Source organism: Gambusia affinis, linkage group LG15, assembly GCF_019740435.1.
Source record: "Gambusia affinis linkage group LG15, SWU_Gaff_1.0, whole genome shotgun sequence".
NCBI classification, from domain to species: Eukaryota; Metazoa; Chordata; class Actinopteri; order Cyprinodontiformes; family Poeciliidae; genus Gambusia; species Gambusia affinis.
The window spans coordinates 3,007,411-3,023,537 of record NC_057882.1 but is presented as its reverse complement, the minus strand read 5'-3'; the positions used below and the strand labels follow the sequence as shown (position 1 = coordinate 3,023,537).

Here is a 16,127-nt window from a genome sequence, read left to right as displayed (position 1 = left end):
ACCCAACATCTTTTAATACGGAGCAGATCTCAAAACTATGTCGGCAAACAGTTAAAAGACACGCATACGGTGTTTTTTTTTCTCGCGATGTTCAGCGAGACCAACCAAACCTGCAGTGTGTGAGGAAGCTTATCCATCTGCAAACAATAATGGCTGCCGCCCAATTGCTTTGTTGTAAGGCTAGCCTACGAATCGAAACCGGCGTATTAACGACGTCTGCGTCTTTGCTTTGATACATTTGTTACTTCAGGTGAGAGAAAATTATGCAAAACGCGCAAATAATGCCGTTTTCAGACATATTTACCTACTATCTGTTTGATGTGTTATGCTTTTCAGCACAGTACTGCGGAGGTTCCGCTATTCTCTGCGCAAAACAATAACGAAATTACACTCTAAAACGACTTTTTGCAACGTAAATGGTCAGTTGTAGTCGGTCTTGTGCGGCGTTGGCAGTTAATGTTAATTTTTGAGTGGGTTAAAATATAATTTTCGAGTCTAGTCATACGGTCGATGCCCAACAACAAGTGTTTTAAATCAGATTTTTCTTCGTAGAAGCGTACACTTGACAATATTTTTAAACGACGAATAACTGATCTCGGCTACATTAGAGATTTATAAAATAAACGGAAATTTAACGAGAGGTCTGCAGTCTGGTTATGGATTGTTAAAGTAGATGACGCTGTTAGGACCTTCAAGTTTGTTGTCTTTTTTTTTTTTTTTTTTTTAAAGCAGATTTTAGCTAAGAAATATTTGCCTCAAGGCCCTCTTGAACCAAACATGTCTTTAATTTGAGGTGTACGTCTGCACATTAAAGCCTGGCTGCAGTGATCCTGTTTTATAAGGCTACCAGGGCACCAGCTTCCCTTGCCATAACATGCTTTATTGGATCTTCTGTCCTCTGCAATCTGAGTTGCTGTCTCATTGTTGGCTGCACGCAAGGTTATGCAATAAATGTGTCACCCTTTCCTTAACATAGAATTTCTGAAAGAATGGACCGCCTTGGAAGTAATTTGGCCCACATGAAGGCTAGTGATTGGTTTGTGAGTGAATTTTTAGACGCTGGATCACTGCACACAATTCAACCCTGAAATATTTGACAGAAGTTACAGTTACACCACACGTTATTTACTCGGAGAGGAAGCAGGAGTACCCACCGAGAACCCTTTTACGCACAGGGAGCACATGCGAACTCTATCCAGACTGACCCCATGTCGAGATTCAAACACCAGACCTTCTTGCTCCAAGGCAGCAGTGTTTCCAATACCAACTGACCCAAGAAAAAAAAAAAAAACATTTTTAGACAATAAAAAGTGCATTTTAATCCTAAAAAAACTTAATAAAAAGTTAAATACCTTTGTGTTCCTTATGGAATTTTTTCAATAGTTAAAATGGATAAAGAAAAAATACGAAAGGAATTAGACTGGGGCTTAGAGGGGCCAATAAAAGTCACAGCAGAATCTAATAGTTGATGAAAAGGAAATAAAAAAAAAAAACACTGCAGTGAAACCAAAGATAAATTACTGAACTTGTGATTGCTGTTTTGTTCTCAACCTCTTACTGGGAATGTTTATTTAGCAACATTTTTATGAGGTTTTTACATCAAGTATAGTGGAAGGCCAACTAACCGGCTGGATACAATTGCATTTCAAAGTAATAATTTATTTCGCTTGAACTCTTAACAAGCTACCAAAAATCGAAACAGTCTTAAGCAGTTGAATTTTGGTCGGTAAAACCGTTTCTGATCGAGTTTGTTGTCATCGGATTTCCATGTGAACTCAGTCTTTTGTCTGCTGAGGCTGAACTAGGAGACAGGAAACTCATTTCCACTTCCTCCATCTGCTTTCTCAATCTTTTCCCTACAATAAGTGATGGTGAGCACACAGAGTGGTGTTCTGTGTGTTACTGCCCATGCTCTGGTTGTCCGCTTCGCCGTTTGCTCTAAGGGAGAAACACTGAGTTGTTGTTTGTCCTCTGCAGGATTTATGCATTGCAACGGCTCACTTTTGTTCTCTGCTGTCTCCTCAGTTGCATCAGTGGCGTTGCTGCTCTCTCACAATGCATTGCCAGAGGCGTTTATATTCATCCGACAGACCAGTATAACAATTACCTCCACTCCTTCTAGCCCAAGTCAGAGCAACAAAACTGGAAGGTAGGTCTCTTAAACACAATATGTGTCCTATGTGAAAAATATTGAAATACAAAAGTCCCATGTAAGGAATTTGTTTTTCCTGAAGACTGAAAGTTGTGGTAATGATGTGTAAGAAGTTTTAATATGCAGTAGCTTAAAAGTAAAATCCAATTTTGAACCTTCATGCATTTTTTGCTACTATTCAGCCAGCATTCACTAAGGCAGGGGTGGGCACTCCTGGTCCTGGAGGGCCGGTGTCCTGCAACTCTTAGAGTCTCCCAGGTCCAACACACCTGAACCCAACAGCTGAATCACCTCCTAAGTGCAGTCAGGTTCTCCAGAGTCCTGCTAATGACCTCGTTATTTTACTCAGGTGTGTTAAAGTAGAAATACATCTAAAAGTTGCAGGACATCGGCCCACAAGGACCAGGAGTGGCCACCCCTGCACTAAAAGAATGCTGTGTTGTTGCATTTTGAGCAATAAAATGTTTATTTCCATAATTATTTGAAGCCCTAGATTGCACTAAGGCAGGGGTGGGCAACTCCAGGCCTCGAGGGCCGGTGTCCTGCAACTTTTAGATGTATCTCTACTTCAACACATCTGAGTCAAATAATGAGATCATTAGCAGGACTCTGGAGAACTTGACTGCACTTAGGAGGTGATTTAGCTGTTGGATTGAATTTTCAGACGGGATTGTACTGCTGTAACAAGTCTAAGTATTAGATTTGTTACATGAGTCTAATACTTATGGTCTATTTAGAAATGCAGTCTGATTTCTAAACTGAAATCTATCTGATTTCTGTTTAGAAACCAGACAGATTTAAGCCAACGCCTCTCTCTCTGTTTCCTTTTCTTCCTTTCAGGTTCTCCCCTGACTCAAGTCGTTTATTAACTAACTGCAGCTATGTCTGGTTCTGGTGACTTACCAGGTGAGTACTGATATGGATTAATGAAGGTCAGTTTTAAATTGATAAATCAGTAAGAGCTCTGCCCATGCTCAGTAACTTTATTATTATTATTATTTTTAAGAAATGTCATATGTAACAAAAGCCAAACAATAAAGACTTATTTGATTCCCATTAGGTTAAGGGTTTTATTAAAGAAGAAATATTAACCTGTATAAAATGATTTTAAAAAATATTACCGGTAGTCACAAATGCAAGATTTAATTTGGTCTGAAAAAAGTGTTTTAATTGACTTAATGATTACTCCTCCTTTCTGCAGAGATTTACCACAGGTCATTCACTGCTCTGTTAATGTTTGTATCTGTCTGTTGTGGGAATATTCTGACCTGAATATCAACAAAACCAAAGTCCCTCAGTCGCTCACGTCGCTATCAGAAAAACCGCCTTAGGCTTTAAAACCTGTCAACTGCTTGTGCACTTCATATGAACCTACAGCTGCAACCGCCTGCAACCTCATACCTAAAGCAACTACTAACTTTACTCTGCTGTGACTGAACAATATTTATGTCCATGTCATCAAACAGTATTAATAATTTAATATGTAACTGAGTATGTTGAAATATTGCTTTTAAATTGTTCTGTGGTCAGGACACCCAATAAAACAAGCAAAGTGAGTTATTATAGGAAGATGAGGTCCATCTGTCTCAAGTTAAGTTGTCAGATGGAGGTAAGATCATTTCTATGATGGATTTTTCTTTACATTTTGTTAAATCCAATTTATAAACTAAGTATTGTAGTATTTGTTTTTTTCTTTACTTGCTTTACTTTTAATGCATTTTTTTTAACTTTACATTGGTGTTTTAACATTTTATTTTCATAATTGATTTTTTTTTTAATATTTATTTGTAAATAAACCAATTCAACATATAAAAGTTCAAACTCTTTGAGGAAATAAATCCTTAGAATTTCCTTGTCAGTGACTTATTTCAGGTCCATGTTTACCTCAGTTTTATCAACTCTTAATAGAACGACGCTTAATAGGTTTAATCTGTCTGCTTATAGCAAACTAATATTCCTCTAAGGAGCCATCAGTTTATCATTTTTCACATTTTTGTCACTTGAGCTCATCCAGATGAGCTTCAGATCTCATTTCTGTTTTTGGTTTGGAAAATCATCATCCCAACAGAATGGAACAAAATGTCTGGATGTTTTCCTATTTTTTTTTTTACCTTTTATTCAAAAGTTTCATTTTTTTTCTTTCGAGAGATTTCACCGCTTTACTACGGTGAAATCTCTCCATTCTGGAGATGAAGTAATATCACAGTGAAAGAGGAGAAAATATGAATTCATCTCTGCAGCCATCGAGGGTTCTGGGATGGGTGGGATGAAGCTCCCCGTCGGAATGACTCGACGGGCCCTCAGCTACGACGACAACCTGGAGGCCCCCATGTCCACGCCGCCCCACGACATCAGCATCAACAACCTGTGGAGGCGGCCTGTAATACCGGAGAGGAAGTTCTCCCAGCTGGCTGAGGTAAAACACGGTTTCCATTTCCACGCCTGATCGTTTCCCAACAGGTCCACTTTCAGTCTGACTGTTTGACCTTACAGGAGGATGAAGGCGGCGCCATCAAACAGGCTGCCGGGCAAGATGGCGGCCTCTTCAAGGCTCCAGCTGTGGTGAAAACTAAGGCTTCGTCCATCATCATGAATTCTCTCATCACCAGTGAGTTAGAGCTCCTATAAACTACGCATCGATCCTTTATTAGGGTGGAAAGTTCTCCATGCTATCTGAATATTTTTTAAACCAGATTATTTGATTAAGATATGAAAATAGATTTTGCTATCAAGCAGCTTTAGCGATAGAGTGAATGTATCGTCGTCCGCCCTCAGAGCACACTCAGGAAAGCATGTACAAGTTTGAGCAGACGGCGGGCCTCACCGACACCAGTTACACTCCACACAAAGGCCTGACAGCGGAGGAGACGAGACACCACCACCGCGTCCCCGAGTCCCTCCAGGTGAGATCAGCACGTCAGTAATAAAACATGAGGAGCCAACAGTGTGCTTTATATACTGGGTTTAAAGGCCAGCTGCAGATCACATGAACAGGGTGACCGCACATCCTTAAAAAAAGAACTCGGATACATGCATCCAAAATTAAGGCCTTAAAATATCTTTTCATAAAAAATAATATTTTATGAAATGAATTTTCATAAAAAATTATTTTTTATGAATAAAAATGAATTTTTATGAAAATTAACAGCTTTTGTGCTCTTTAACACCTGGGAATAATTTGAGCTTTTGACATTGTTTTCTTTGTGATGATTGTAGCATGTTTTTGGTGCTAACTGTGCTAACCGTTGCCTCCAAACAAATGTTGACATCTCAGGAACCATGAAAGGTGTGGATTTCATTCATCCACCGTTTTTATCAGAGGGTACAGGGGAACGTTTCTCTTTTTCAACTCCTCCCGACTCAGAGGGACTCGGAGGGCGTTCCTAACCCAGAGAATGGTCCCGATTCAGAGGACGATTCCGACTTAGGGGCCGGACCCGAGTCAGAAGCAGGTCCCTAGTGAGAGGCCAGTCCAGACTGAGAGGTCCTCACTCAGGGGCCAGTCCCGACTCAAGGGCCGGTCCCGAATCAGGGGCCGGTCCCGAGTCAGAGGCCGGTCCCGAGTCAGAGGCCGGTCCCGAGTCAGAGGCCGGACCCGAGTGAGAGGCAGGACCAGACTCAAGGGCTGGTCCCGACTCAGTGGCCGGTGCGGACTCAGTGGCCGGTGCCGACTCAATGGCCGGTCCCGAGTCAGAGGCCGGTCCCGAGTCAGAGGCCGGTCCCGAGTCAGAGGCCGAGTCAGAGGCCGGACCCGAGTCAGAAGCAGGACCCGAGTCAGAAGCAGGACCCGAGTCAGGGGCCGGACCCGAGTCAAAGGCCAGTCCTCACTCATGGGCCGGTCCCGACTCGGGCCGGTGCCGACTCAAGGGCCGGTCCCGAGTCACAGGCACGATCCGAGTCAGAGGCACGACCCGAGTCAGGGGCCGGTCCGGACTCAGTGGCCGGACCCGAGTCAGAGGCCGGACCCGAGTCAGAGGCCGGACCCGAGTCAGAGGCCGGTCCCGAGTCAGAGGCCGGACCCGAGTGAGAGGCAGGACCAGACTCAAGGGCTGGTCCGACTCAGGCGGTCCGGACTCACAGGCGCGACCAGAGTCGAGGCGGACCAGAAGTCAGAGCCGCGACCGAGTCAGAGGCCGGTTCTGACTCAGGGGCTGGACTCGACTCAGAGGCCGGTCCCGAGTCACAGGCATGACCCGAGTCAGAGGCCAGACCCGACTCAGAGGCCGGTCCCGAGTCAGCTGCCGGTTCTGACTCAGGGGCTGGACTCGACTCAGAGGCCGGTCCCGAGTCACAGGCATGACCCGAGTCAGGGGCCGGACCCGACTCAGAGGCCGGTCCCGAGTCAGTTGCCGGTTCTGACTCAGGGGCTGGACCCGACTCAGAGGCCGGTCCCAAGTCAGGGGCCGGACCCGAGTCAGCTGCCGGTTCTGACTCAGGGGCTGGACCCGACTCAGAGGCCGGTCCCAAATCAGCTGCCGGCCTCTGACTCGGGTCCGGCTCCGAGTCACAGGCACGACCCGACTCAGAGGCCAGACCTGAGTCAGGGGCTGGACCCGACTCAGAGGCCGGTCCCAAGTCAGGGGCTGGACCCGACTCAGAGGCTGGTCCCAAGTCAGGGGCTGGACCCGAGTCAGAGGCCGGTCCCAAGTCAGGGGCTGGACCCAAGTCAGAGGCCGGTCCCAAGTCAAGGGCTGGACCCGAGTCAGAGGCCGGTCCCAAGTCAGGGGCTGGACCCGACTCAGAGGCCGGTCCCGAGTCAGGGGCTGGACCCGACTCAGAGGCCGGTCCCGAGTCAGGGGCTGGACACGAATCAGAGGCCGGTCCCGAGTCAGCTGCCGGTTCTGACTCAGAGGCCGGTCCCGAGTCAGCTGCCGGTTCTGACTCAGGTGCCGGTCCCGAGTCAGCTGCCGGTTCTGACTCAGGTGCCGGTCCCGAGTCAGCTGCCGGTTCTGACTCAGGTGCCGGTCCCGACTCAGCTGCCGGTTCTGACTCAGGTGCCGGTCCCGACTCAGCGGCTGTGTGAGGCTCAAAATTTGGTCCATTGTTAAAGGTTTCTTGGCTCTGATCCTCAGAATCGTCTCCACAGCAGACGGCGTGTTCAATCCACTTCCATGTTTTTCTCATATAGTCTTTCTGCAGGTGAACTTTTCTAGGTCGGGCCAGGGTTCTTCGGAAAGATTCTGTGAGCTTGTAGATAACAATCGGGTTCTCACTCTTAATCATTTTGAACAGCAATTCCCTGACCACATCGTCATTGCCACACAGAAGTTGAAAGATGTCATTGCAAAGTTTTCTTTCCATTTGTTCAAAGAATACAAAATCTATGTCTCTTACTGCTTCCCAGAGTTTTGGGGCAAGTTTCTTGTGGACTGGGTCTGTGTGCTTCATTTTGTAAGCGGCATATGTGGATCTGTTGCTTGATTTATAAATTAATCGCCAAAATATTTTTTCCACCATGTGTTTCCGTTCGTCTTCGGTTCCCCGTTTGAAGCCCATTTTGTTTGCATCTTTCAGAAATCGTTCTGGATCCATGTTTGCCTTAGAATAATCTTCGCTCAGGCAGTTTTCTTCAGAATACATTTCTTCAGTAGGAAAAAAAGTCTCTCTTATCCATTTCTTTGTAGAAACAAACTTTTTTCTTGGGGGAACTGGATTTTCCAGGTGGCGTTTAAATTTTTTTACAATAACGTTGTGTCCTTCCGGGTAGTCGAGAAGCGCTATTAAGTTTAGTGCAGAGGCGAACTGGAATGCATCTCTCGTAATGCTTCGGTAGATCCTGTTACTTAATTCCTCCGACACTTCAGAAAGAACATCTGCATTTAACGCTCCTGTTTCTTTTAGCAGTAAAAGCAAAACCTTCTGGTGTTGCTCATGAAAGGTTTGTCTTACGAGGTGCAGTGTTGGTCCGTCGGCTGTCTTTTCAATTATTGTCCAAAGAAGTTCATCCAGAAACTTTCTCTTTCTGTAATCTGGGGTGATTCGCCCCGGATGAACTCTGTTACAGAAAGTCTTCCTAATCCTTTTCCATAAGGAGTCCGTAGGTCTCACGTAGACGTCACTTTCGTTACTCATGTTTTCTCTGTAAGCTAAAATGTCCAAATGATTTTTTTGTTGACTGACCAGAGAATTCACTGATCAGTTGGTGATGTCATGGACTTTATGACATCACAAAGGCCCTTAGAAGGACCTCATGACACAGACATCATTGAAGTTATTCTGATGACATCATTGTCAGCAGCATGGCAACTGTTGCTGGGGTACTAATGCCACACAGTGAGCATGTGCTATGAAAAAAAAAAAAATCTGTGGGCACTAAATACATTATTCCCACAAGTCTGAACTGGAAATGACCTGCGGAGCTTTTCTGGAACGGGGGTGGAGGGGCAGGGAGCCATTGGTCCCTCCACTTTACCGCCCTACCCATTTTTATTAGTGTGAATGCTGTAGGCATTCATTCACACTATTGAGTTCTACTTTTCTGGTTGCTCCGTAAATTTCACTACGCTTCTTCTCCTGTACACTTTATACTATTTTCACCATTCAACTTTTATTTACTACTCAGCTTGCTCTCTTAATGCCAGCTATATCTCTTGGTATTTATAACCTTCATACTTTTTAAAATATTCAGCTTTTTATTAATTTTTCACCCTATGGGGGAAACCACTCCATCTTATGGCAGAATTGAGAATTACAATATAAAATGTCTTGCGTTTTACAGTAGATGTTTTAGGTCCTGCCTATTAATGGCAATCAATCATCCAGTTTTGGAGCCATCATAGAGGACACAAGGAAGTGGCCATTTTGAAGTTGGACAGTTTAACAACTTTTTGCTGTTTAACACCTGGGAATAATTTGAGCTTTTGACACTGGTTTTTCTGTGATGTTAACATCTCAGGAATCATAAAAGATATGGATTTTATTCACCCACTGTTTTATCAGAGGGAATAGGGGAACGTTTTTCAAATTTTAGGTTTTACATGAGTTTTTTGTTGTTTTTTTTTTTTCACATTGCATAGAATATATTACTGTAACTCAACATGCAAGTGGAAGCCTAGATGCAACCATTAGCATTTTAGCAACTTTTAGCCTTTTATATAATTTTACCTTATAAACTGCGGTGACCTTACGGTTTAGGTTAGGAAACGCTGTTCTCCAGCAATTTCTAATACTGTTTAGGTGGAATTTTTCCGTTATTCAAAAGCTTTTACTCCCTTTCACCAGTTTTTCTGTTATAATAATCCCATTCAGGCACTTTGCAGGATTATAATTTGTTCTGGTGCGTCTACCTATTTCTTGCATTTCTGCAAGTCTTCAGCAGTTGACTTCAAACGTTTTGGCATCTTCAACAAAAACACTAAACATTCTCACTTGCACTATTCTAGTTTTTTTTTTATAAAAAAAAAAAAAAAAAAGTTTACTAGATAAACTACATGTAACATTAGTTGATTCTAAGGTTATTTCAAACAGGAATGGGAGTCTGTGGCAATGGTAATCTAGTGTCATACACCACAAATGTGGTCAATACAGCATATTAGATAATCCTAAATTATGCTAATGCTATGCTAACATCGGAGGAGTGGTCTCCCACATCTTTCATAAAATAAGACAAAACTCACAAGTAACTTTTCAGCAACATATAGGAACTTGTTTTGAATAAATTATTCCTTAGTATTGATTAAACCACAAACATCAATGTGTTTCATTGGGATTAACAAATAATACTTAGTAAGAATGGTCTAGTCAAACCCCAGACCTAAATAAAAATTAGAATCTCACAAAACTAGGAAATAAATGTTCACAGACTTTCGTTTCAATGTCACTGAACTTCAACTAGATTGCAAAAAAATATCGGCAAATATTTAAGTTTTTGCATGTGTAGCGTGCTAGAAATATAACCCAGAAGACTTACAGCTGTAGTGCAGCAAAAGGTGCTGGTACAAGATCTTGGATGTTGACTTATCAAACATTTATTTGTATTTAAAAAACTGTTTTCGTTGGATTTCACACATTTGTTCTACTTCATGTTGGTCATAAAATCTCAACAAAATGCATTGAATTTTCTGACTAATATGACAAAAAGCATTCACCACAAAAACACAGTCTTACCAAGTATTTTGGTCAAGTTTCAGCTGCAAATAGCAAGATATAGGAGCTTATTTTAAGTCAATAACTCATTACTGATTAAATGCTTCCAGTTCCACTGGCAGATAATTTCAAGTGAAAGTGAAATAATCAATATTAAGGGATTATATTCTTCTAAAAATGTGTTTTTCTAGAAACAAAATAGTCTCAAATTTGTCTTGAAACTAAACTGAAAATACTTGGTAAGGTTTTGTGTTTTTGTAGTGCAAAACTCCAGTGAGTCATAAAATCTGGCAGAAGTAAAGATTTATTTTCTTTCGTTTTAATTACCCTGCATTTCTGTGAGCCATTTTGGCTGTCCGTAATGCTCCGAGGCGCTGGCCACCGTGTTGAGGAACACCAGCAGCAACACCAACCAGTAGAAGTTAGTGGTCTTCACTGCAACGCGGCAGTTTTTTTCTCATCGTGTGGTTCAGCTGGCACAACTGGTCACTAAAAGACAAACACAGCTTGTGTGTTAATTTAACACTGAGGCTGGACAAAATGGCTGAAAAACATATTACAATATAAACATTTCATATCAGTCGATATTGATAATATGAAATGTTTTTTTGTTGTAAATATCTGAAGAACTCGTGGCAGTTATGAGGCAAAGTGGTGGAATCTTAAACTGCTGTGGCAGTTACTCAACAAGTTGTTGCTAGGTAACCAAAGAATGGTTACTTAGCAACTGTTCTTAGCTAGCCGTCAGAGGCTGAGTTGCTATAATGATCAAAAAATAAAAACACTGTGATCATTCTATAAAGAAAATGCTAAATATTTTGGTATCTATACAGAAATAATATAAATCGAACATTCACAACGACTTTAAATAAAACTATTTAAAAATGACCTAATTAAAAAGTTTTCTTTTGTGTCTGATCCTAAAACAGTGAGTGAAACACACCACTGAACTATTACATCTGATTTTATTTTTCCATGTTTTCCAGTTAGTGCTAACTATTAAGACAAAAACTAAGAAGTTCAGTGAATGTGTGTGCTGCTCTCAGGTTTTTACTAAAAAAGAATGTCTGACCAGAAGCTGTTAGCCATCATCTTTGCCCTTAAAAGAGAGAAAATGGCACTCACTTTAGCACAATAATCAAATGATTAATTACTGAAATTTGTCTCTCCTCTGTTGCCTTACATGAGTGAAGCACAGAAGCCACTATCATCATCGAGATAAGCAATGTCATCGTCAGAGTCCGACTCTGTTAAACATACAACATAATCTGCAAACTGTAGCAGCAGCAAATAAAACAAACAGAAAAGAAACTCATGGCTTTCCTACCTCCTCCGTCCTCGCTGTGTTTGTACCAACCAAATTTCTTCATCATCTTTTTCTTTGCAATTGCAGCACCTTCAGAAATGTAAAAAAGATTTTTTTCATGGGACACTGAAATTCAATAAGGTGTGTGTTTGGTGGGAAAACTACAAAAGAAGATTAGGGCCACCAAAAAAAATATTAAATTCTGACTTTGATCCCAGAATTTTGACTTTTTCCTCAAAACAAGCACCTTTTTCTCATAATTCGGACTATTTTTCCTCTAAATTACCTTTTTTAAATAAAAATTCTGACTTTTTTCACTTCTATTATAGAGTATAGACTTTAAACTGACTTTTATTTTTCCTTAAGAATTCTTAATTTAATTAATCTCAAAATTTTTATTTTGTTGTTAATCTATGTCAAAATCAAAATAAATAATCAAACATTCTTAGGTTTGTGTCAGTTATATTGTTAGTATGTGAAAATAATCATATAGCTGTTTCTTCCTTGTCATATGATTTGTAAACCTGCACTTTTTCAGAATTCTTTTTTTTTTTCTTTTTAGTGGCACCAGCCCTCTTCCATAGAAACATTTTAAACACTTTATGTTTGTTTCCTTCTTCGTCCACATCCTCGGCTTCGATAAGCCAGTCCATGTATCCAATCATATCCTCCTCCATCAGCTTGCTCTCCTGAGCTTTCTGCAGCTCTCCACGTGCAACAGCCTTCTCTCTTTCTTTGGAGAACTCGCTGTAAAAGATAAACACTTGAAAGTTTACCACAACATGATACCAGAGCTTTATCTGTGTTCAGAAAGTGTGAGATTGAGAGAAAAGTGGAAGTAAGCGAGACAGCAACTACCCACCCGCTCAACATACCCAATACAAGGTTGATGATGAAAAATGATCTGAAAATGACTAAGGAAACAAAGTAGACCCAGGGAATGTCGAAGCCGATGGCATCATTCATCTGTGCAGAAATAAAAAGAAAGCACATATTTATAAAACATCCAAACATAACAGGCAACCCCCATGAAGATGCATGCATTCCAAGTGCACTAAAATATTTGCACTAGAAATCAGACCAAAAATACTTGGTGAGATTTTGTGGTTTTGCAGTGTTTAAATGAAAACTGTTGGACAATTAGTGTTATTATTAGTATTAGTATTATTAGTATTATTATTTTTTAAAAATCAATGATGCTCGCTAAATGTATGTCCTCCTTTATTGCCACAAAGCATAATTTCTGATAACTACCTACAATAGGAAATTTGTTAAAATGTTTAGAGAACCACCATTGTATTTCTTTTTAAAAATTATTTTAATTTAGAGAAAAACTGAAAACTTTAGTAAAAATAGAATGGATAAATTCTCTTCCTTGGTATAGTTTACTTATCCAGTTGCTCTGTCGCATAAAAACGTGAGAAGATCCATCAAAGTTTATGTAATGTACCAAAATGTGGAAAAGTCCAAAGGCTATGAATGCTTTGGCAAAGATCTGTATCAGATGTAGCAATGTTAGATAACAGATACCTCTGTGTTGTTGTGTAGAAGCTGCAGATCCAAACCCTGGAGGCCAGAGAAGAGAAATCCTCCTCTGCCCAGTCCACTCCATCAAACACTCCGCACAGCTCGCCGAAGCAGCAGCGCAGGTACACATGCAGCTTTCAGCTTCCTGTGGTCTGAGCCCCGTTGCTGTGCATAATGGTGTGACCTGGATAAGGGCCTGACAGCTGGCATGCTTGTGTTGGTTTGCAGAGGCTGGTTTGGGAGTACGGGGTCAGAGCTCAGCATCAGCTCCTCCAACAGCAGTGTGGACACAGGAGGAGGAGCGGGAGATCCAGTCGTGGGTGGAGCGGTTGAGCGGTGGGGCGTGTTTGGGCCTCGTCTTCCTGTCCAGAGTTCAGCCTCTGACGTGGGATCAGATGGTTCTGCTGCAGGTAACGGCAAAGGCCTGCAAATGTTTAAATACAAACGGAAACAAGTTCTAGCAACACAAACTCATTTTGTCCAGCATGAATAAATGATCTGTTCACAGGGTGTTCGTGCATCTTTAGTAAGTCCTATATCTCCATAACTAAAACTAAGGCCTTAAAATGTCACAAATTCAGTAGAAAATATCATCACCCTTTTAAAATAATGGTCTTATTTTTTGCCAAGTGTTTTTTTTTTCTTTGTTTCTTTTGCTTTAAACATCTTTTGGAAAGAAAGAGGTGGTAATTTTTATTTTTTTGCCAAAGATAGACCATTGTATTAAGAAAGTGATGATATGCATGTTAACCTTAATTGCAATAATCACAGGTCTTAATTTTGCGGTGGCAGGACTCTGTCATACGTTCTACGTAATTTATTTTTCTTGCAGGATTTTGCTATCGAGCAAACGTTTAGTCGTGGTCAGACATCCTCATTGCTTTCTGAGGCTACCACTGACCAGCTGTTAGCATGCATGTGCTATCTAGCAAACTAGAGTAAGTTTATCGCTAGTTTCCTGGAGGATGTTCATCTTAGCCTCTGGCTCACTTCTGTTGCCTTTCCATATGTTCATTCAGTGCAAAACAGCTAAGCATTACTACGATGTAAAATATTCAGTTTTCTTTTGTACATTTCTGTCATGATACAGATCTTAAATTGTATTCATAATGGTCTTAAAAAGGTCTTAAACCTGGTTTAGCAGTAGATTGAGGTTCTGTCCCAGATTCACAGCCACATTCTGGGTTAAAGGATGAAAGCAGGACCTTCAGACTGGCAGTAAACACTGATCAACATTCTGAGTCATTGGCCCCTGCAAAGAGTGACGCAGAATTTCCCTCTACATGAACACATGAACACCAACAGACGCTGCTGAGAAGCTGCAGTTAGATGTTAGCATCTGGAATGGTTGAACCAGAGAGCTAAAATCTCTCCTTCAGAATGACTCTAGGTAGGTCATCAGGGAATAATCGCTTCTGGACGTGTTTGGGATTATTTGAGATTTGTTTATCTTCCTGAGGGATTTTGAATTAAGTTCAGAATAAGTACTTTTTTTAGTTAGCTATAGACATTTTAAAACAAGAATTGCTACAAAAGTGCAAAGCAAATAAAAATGCAATATTTGCAAAGTAAACACGGGGATTAGAAATGTATAATTTCAGCTCTGAGATAAAACGTAGCTCAAAAATGCATCTAAATAAGAATAGAGTGAGTCATAGCTTTTCCACTGCTATGCAGATGACATTCAGTGTTGCATTTATCCTCTGTTTGGCTGCTTGAGTGAGATAAAATCTTGGATGAACAGTATAATTATTTTTTTAAATCAGATTTGGTTGTTTTTAAACGGTTCTATAAATAAGTGACTTAAGACCTACATGAATAGTTAAAGGAAACGCTCGCTTTCCTCTGTGCAATTTAATAATTTTTAGTTAGACTTTTATTGTTACTCAATGTTAGTAACGCCCTGTTTTGTATCACTGTGGGATAGTGAGAAACGTCATTTCGATTCCCTTGTATGTCTGGACATGTAAGAGGAATTGACAATAAAGCTGATTGATTGATTGATTGCAAAGCTGTTCCAGATAGTCTGTAGATCTAATTCTTTGTAATCAGTTTCTGACATATCTGCCTCTCAAAGGGCAGGTTCTCTTGTCTTTCCCATCTTGAAGAGTGGTTAAAATAAGCAGGCCTGTGTCGTATCGTATTTATACCTGAAGGAAACAGAACACAACTGATGACAAATTAGAAGTTCCTTGAAATTTGTATTGAAACGATGTAGAAAAGATGCTTCAGTAAAAAAATTTTAAAATGATTATTGATGATTTTCCTAAAAACAGTTTTTTTCCCCCCTTTATTAAATGTAGTCCCTTTCAAAGTAGATTTTTCTGGCTAAAATAATGCTACTGCACTGTAAGATGACCCAATTTGAGTTTTTGCCTATGCTGACTGCTGCGTTTTTCTCCCAGCAGGCTTTGCCCTCCAGGCATACCGTGGAGCCCAGAAGCCGACCCCCATGGAGGTGATGAAGTCGCAGGCCACGCGTCTGGCTGACAACCCCCAGAGGGCGTCCCCGCCCAAAATGGAGATCCCCACGGTGGAGGGCCGGCGCCAGGGAGCGCGGCCCCACAAGCTCAAACACCGAGACATGAACATCCTGACGCCGTCCGGCTTCTGAGACCAACGCCGTGGATACGACCAAGGTCCCATGACATGAAAAAACCGCCCCAGGGTCCCTCACTTTACTGTTCACAGTCTCTTAATGTTCAGGTTAAACAGAAACATGAGTCTTAGCGTTTCCAAAGAAATTCTTTTTGTGCTTGCTGCTCATTTCATGTTTATATTTTCTATGCATCATTAATAGAATAAACTCCAGTCAGAGCGAAAGCATTTTAAACCTCCCTGGGTTTGATTTATTTATTCAGGAGGAATTCAAAATTTCTTGAAATACATTGAGTTTGGAACTTGAGAACTGTGACCATCTGTCGTAACTGTAATGACAAACAAGTGGTGAGCTGAACTCCAGCTGAAGGTTTTTCAGAAGCAGGGCTCTAAAGTTCAGATGTTCGGCAGCTCAGTCTGGGTTCATGCTAGAGAATAGTTAGCTTCAGTTAGCTAATC

At 41.3% G+C, this 16,127-nt stretch overlaps 2 protein-coding genes across 6 annotated transcripts in view; one reads left to right on the top strand and one right to left on the bottom strand.

The window, feature by feature from the left end:
- The window catches only part of pof1b (POF1B actin binding protein), a 50,069-nt gene extending 36,857 nt beyond the window's left edge, over positions 1 to 13,212 (bottom strand). For 2 of the 4 annotated variants that reach the window (XM_044139948.1, XM_044139951.1), the window contains exons 1-7: positions 13,074 to 13,212; positions 12,406 to 12,509; positions 11,565 to 12,290; positions 11,421 to 11,484; positions 11,310 to 11,336; positions 10,565 to 10,726; positions 1,155 to 1,267 (exon numbers count right to left, since the gene is read on the bottom strand). The gene's annotated coding sequence lies outside the window, so the exon portion shown is untranslated. The remainder of the gene's footprint in view (positions 1 to 1,154; positions 1,268 to 10,564; positions 10,727 to 11,309; positions 11,337 to 11,420; positions 11,485 to 11,564; positions 12,291 to 12,405; positions 12,510 to 13,073) is intronic. The other 2 variants (XM_044139949.1, XM_044139950.1) reach the window with 2 other exon arrangements.
- Positions 86 to 15,907, top strand: LOC122844479 (putative monooxygenase p33MONOX). 2 transcript variants are annotated; one of them, XM_044139953.1, is made up of 9 exons: positions 86 to 250; positions 2,026 to 2,149; positions 2,993 to 3,058; positions 4,393 to 4,568; positions 4,646 to 4,760; positions 4,928 to 5,055; positions 13,092 to 13,192; positions 13,299 to 13,480; positions 15,479 to 15,907. In XM_044139953.1, exons 3-9 carry the CDS (start codon positions 3,034 to 3,036, stop codon positions 15,682 to 15,684), a joined length of 933 nt encoding a protein of 310 aa, XP_043995888.1. In that variant the 5' UTR covers positions 86 to 250; positions 2,026 to 2,149; positions 2,993 to 3,033; the 3' UTR covers positions 15,685 to 15,907. The 2 variants fall into 2 exon arrangements, with proteins under 2 accessions (XP_043995888.1, XP_043995887.1); XM_044139952.1 differs by having other exon boundaries at positions 15,476 to 15,907.
- Positions 15,908 to 16,127: the final 220 nt, after the last annotated feature.

What these genes read in the sequence shown, in the direction of transcription:
- LOC122844479 (XM_044139952.1), top strand. Translation starts at nt 3,034, where the DNA reads ATGTCTGGTTCTGGTGACTTACCAG. An exon ending in AGTTCTCCCAGCTGGCTGAG is followed by an intron (nt 4,569 to 4,645) that starts GTAAAACACGGT and finishes TTGACCTTACAG; the next exon opens with GAGGATGAAGGCGGCGCCAT. An exon ending in ATCAGATGGTTCTGCTGCAG is followed by an intron (nt 13,481 to 15,475) that starts GTAACGGCAAAG and finishes TTTTTCTCCCAG; the next exon opens with CAGGCTTTGCCCTCCAGGCA.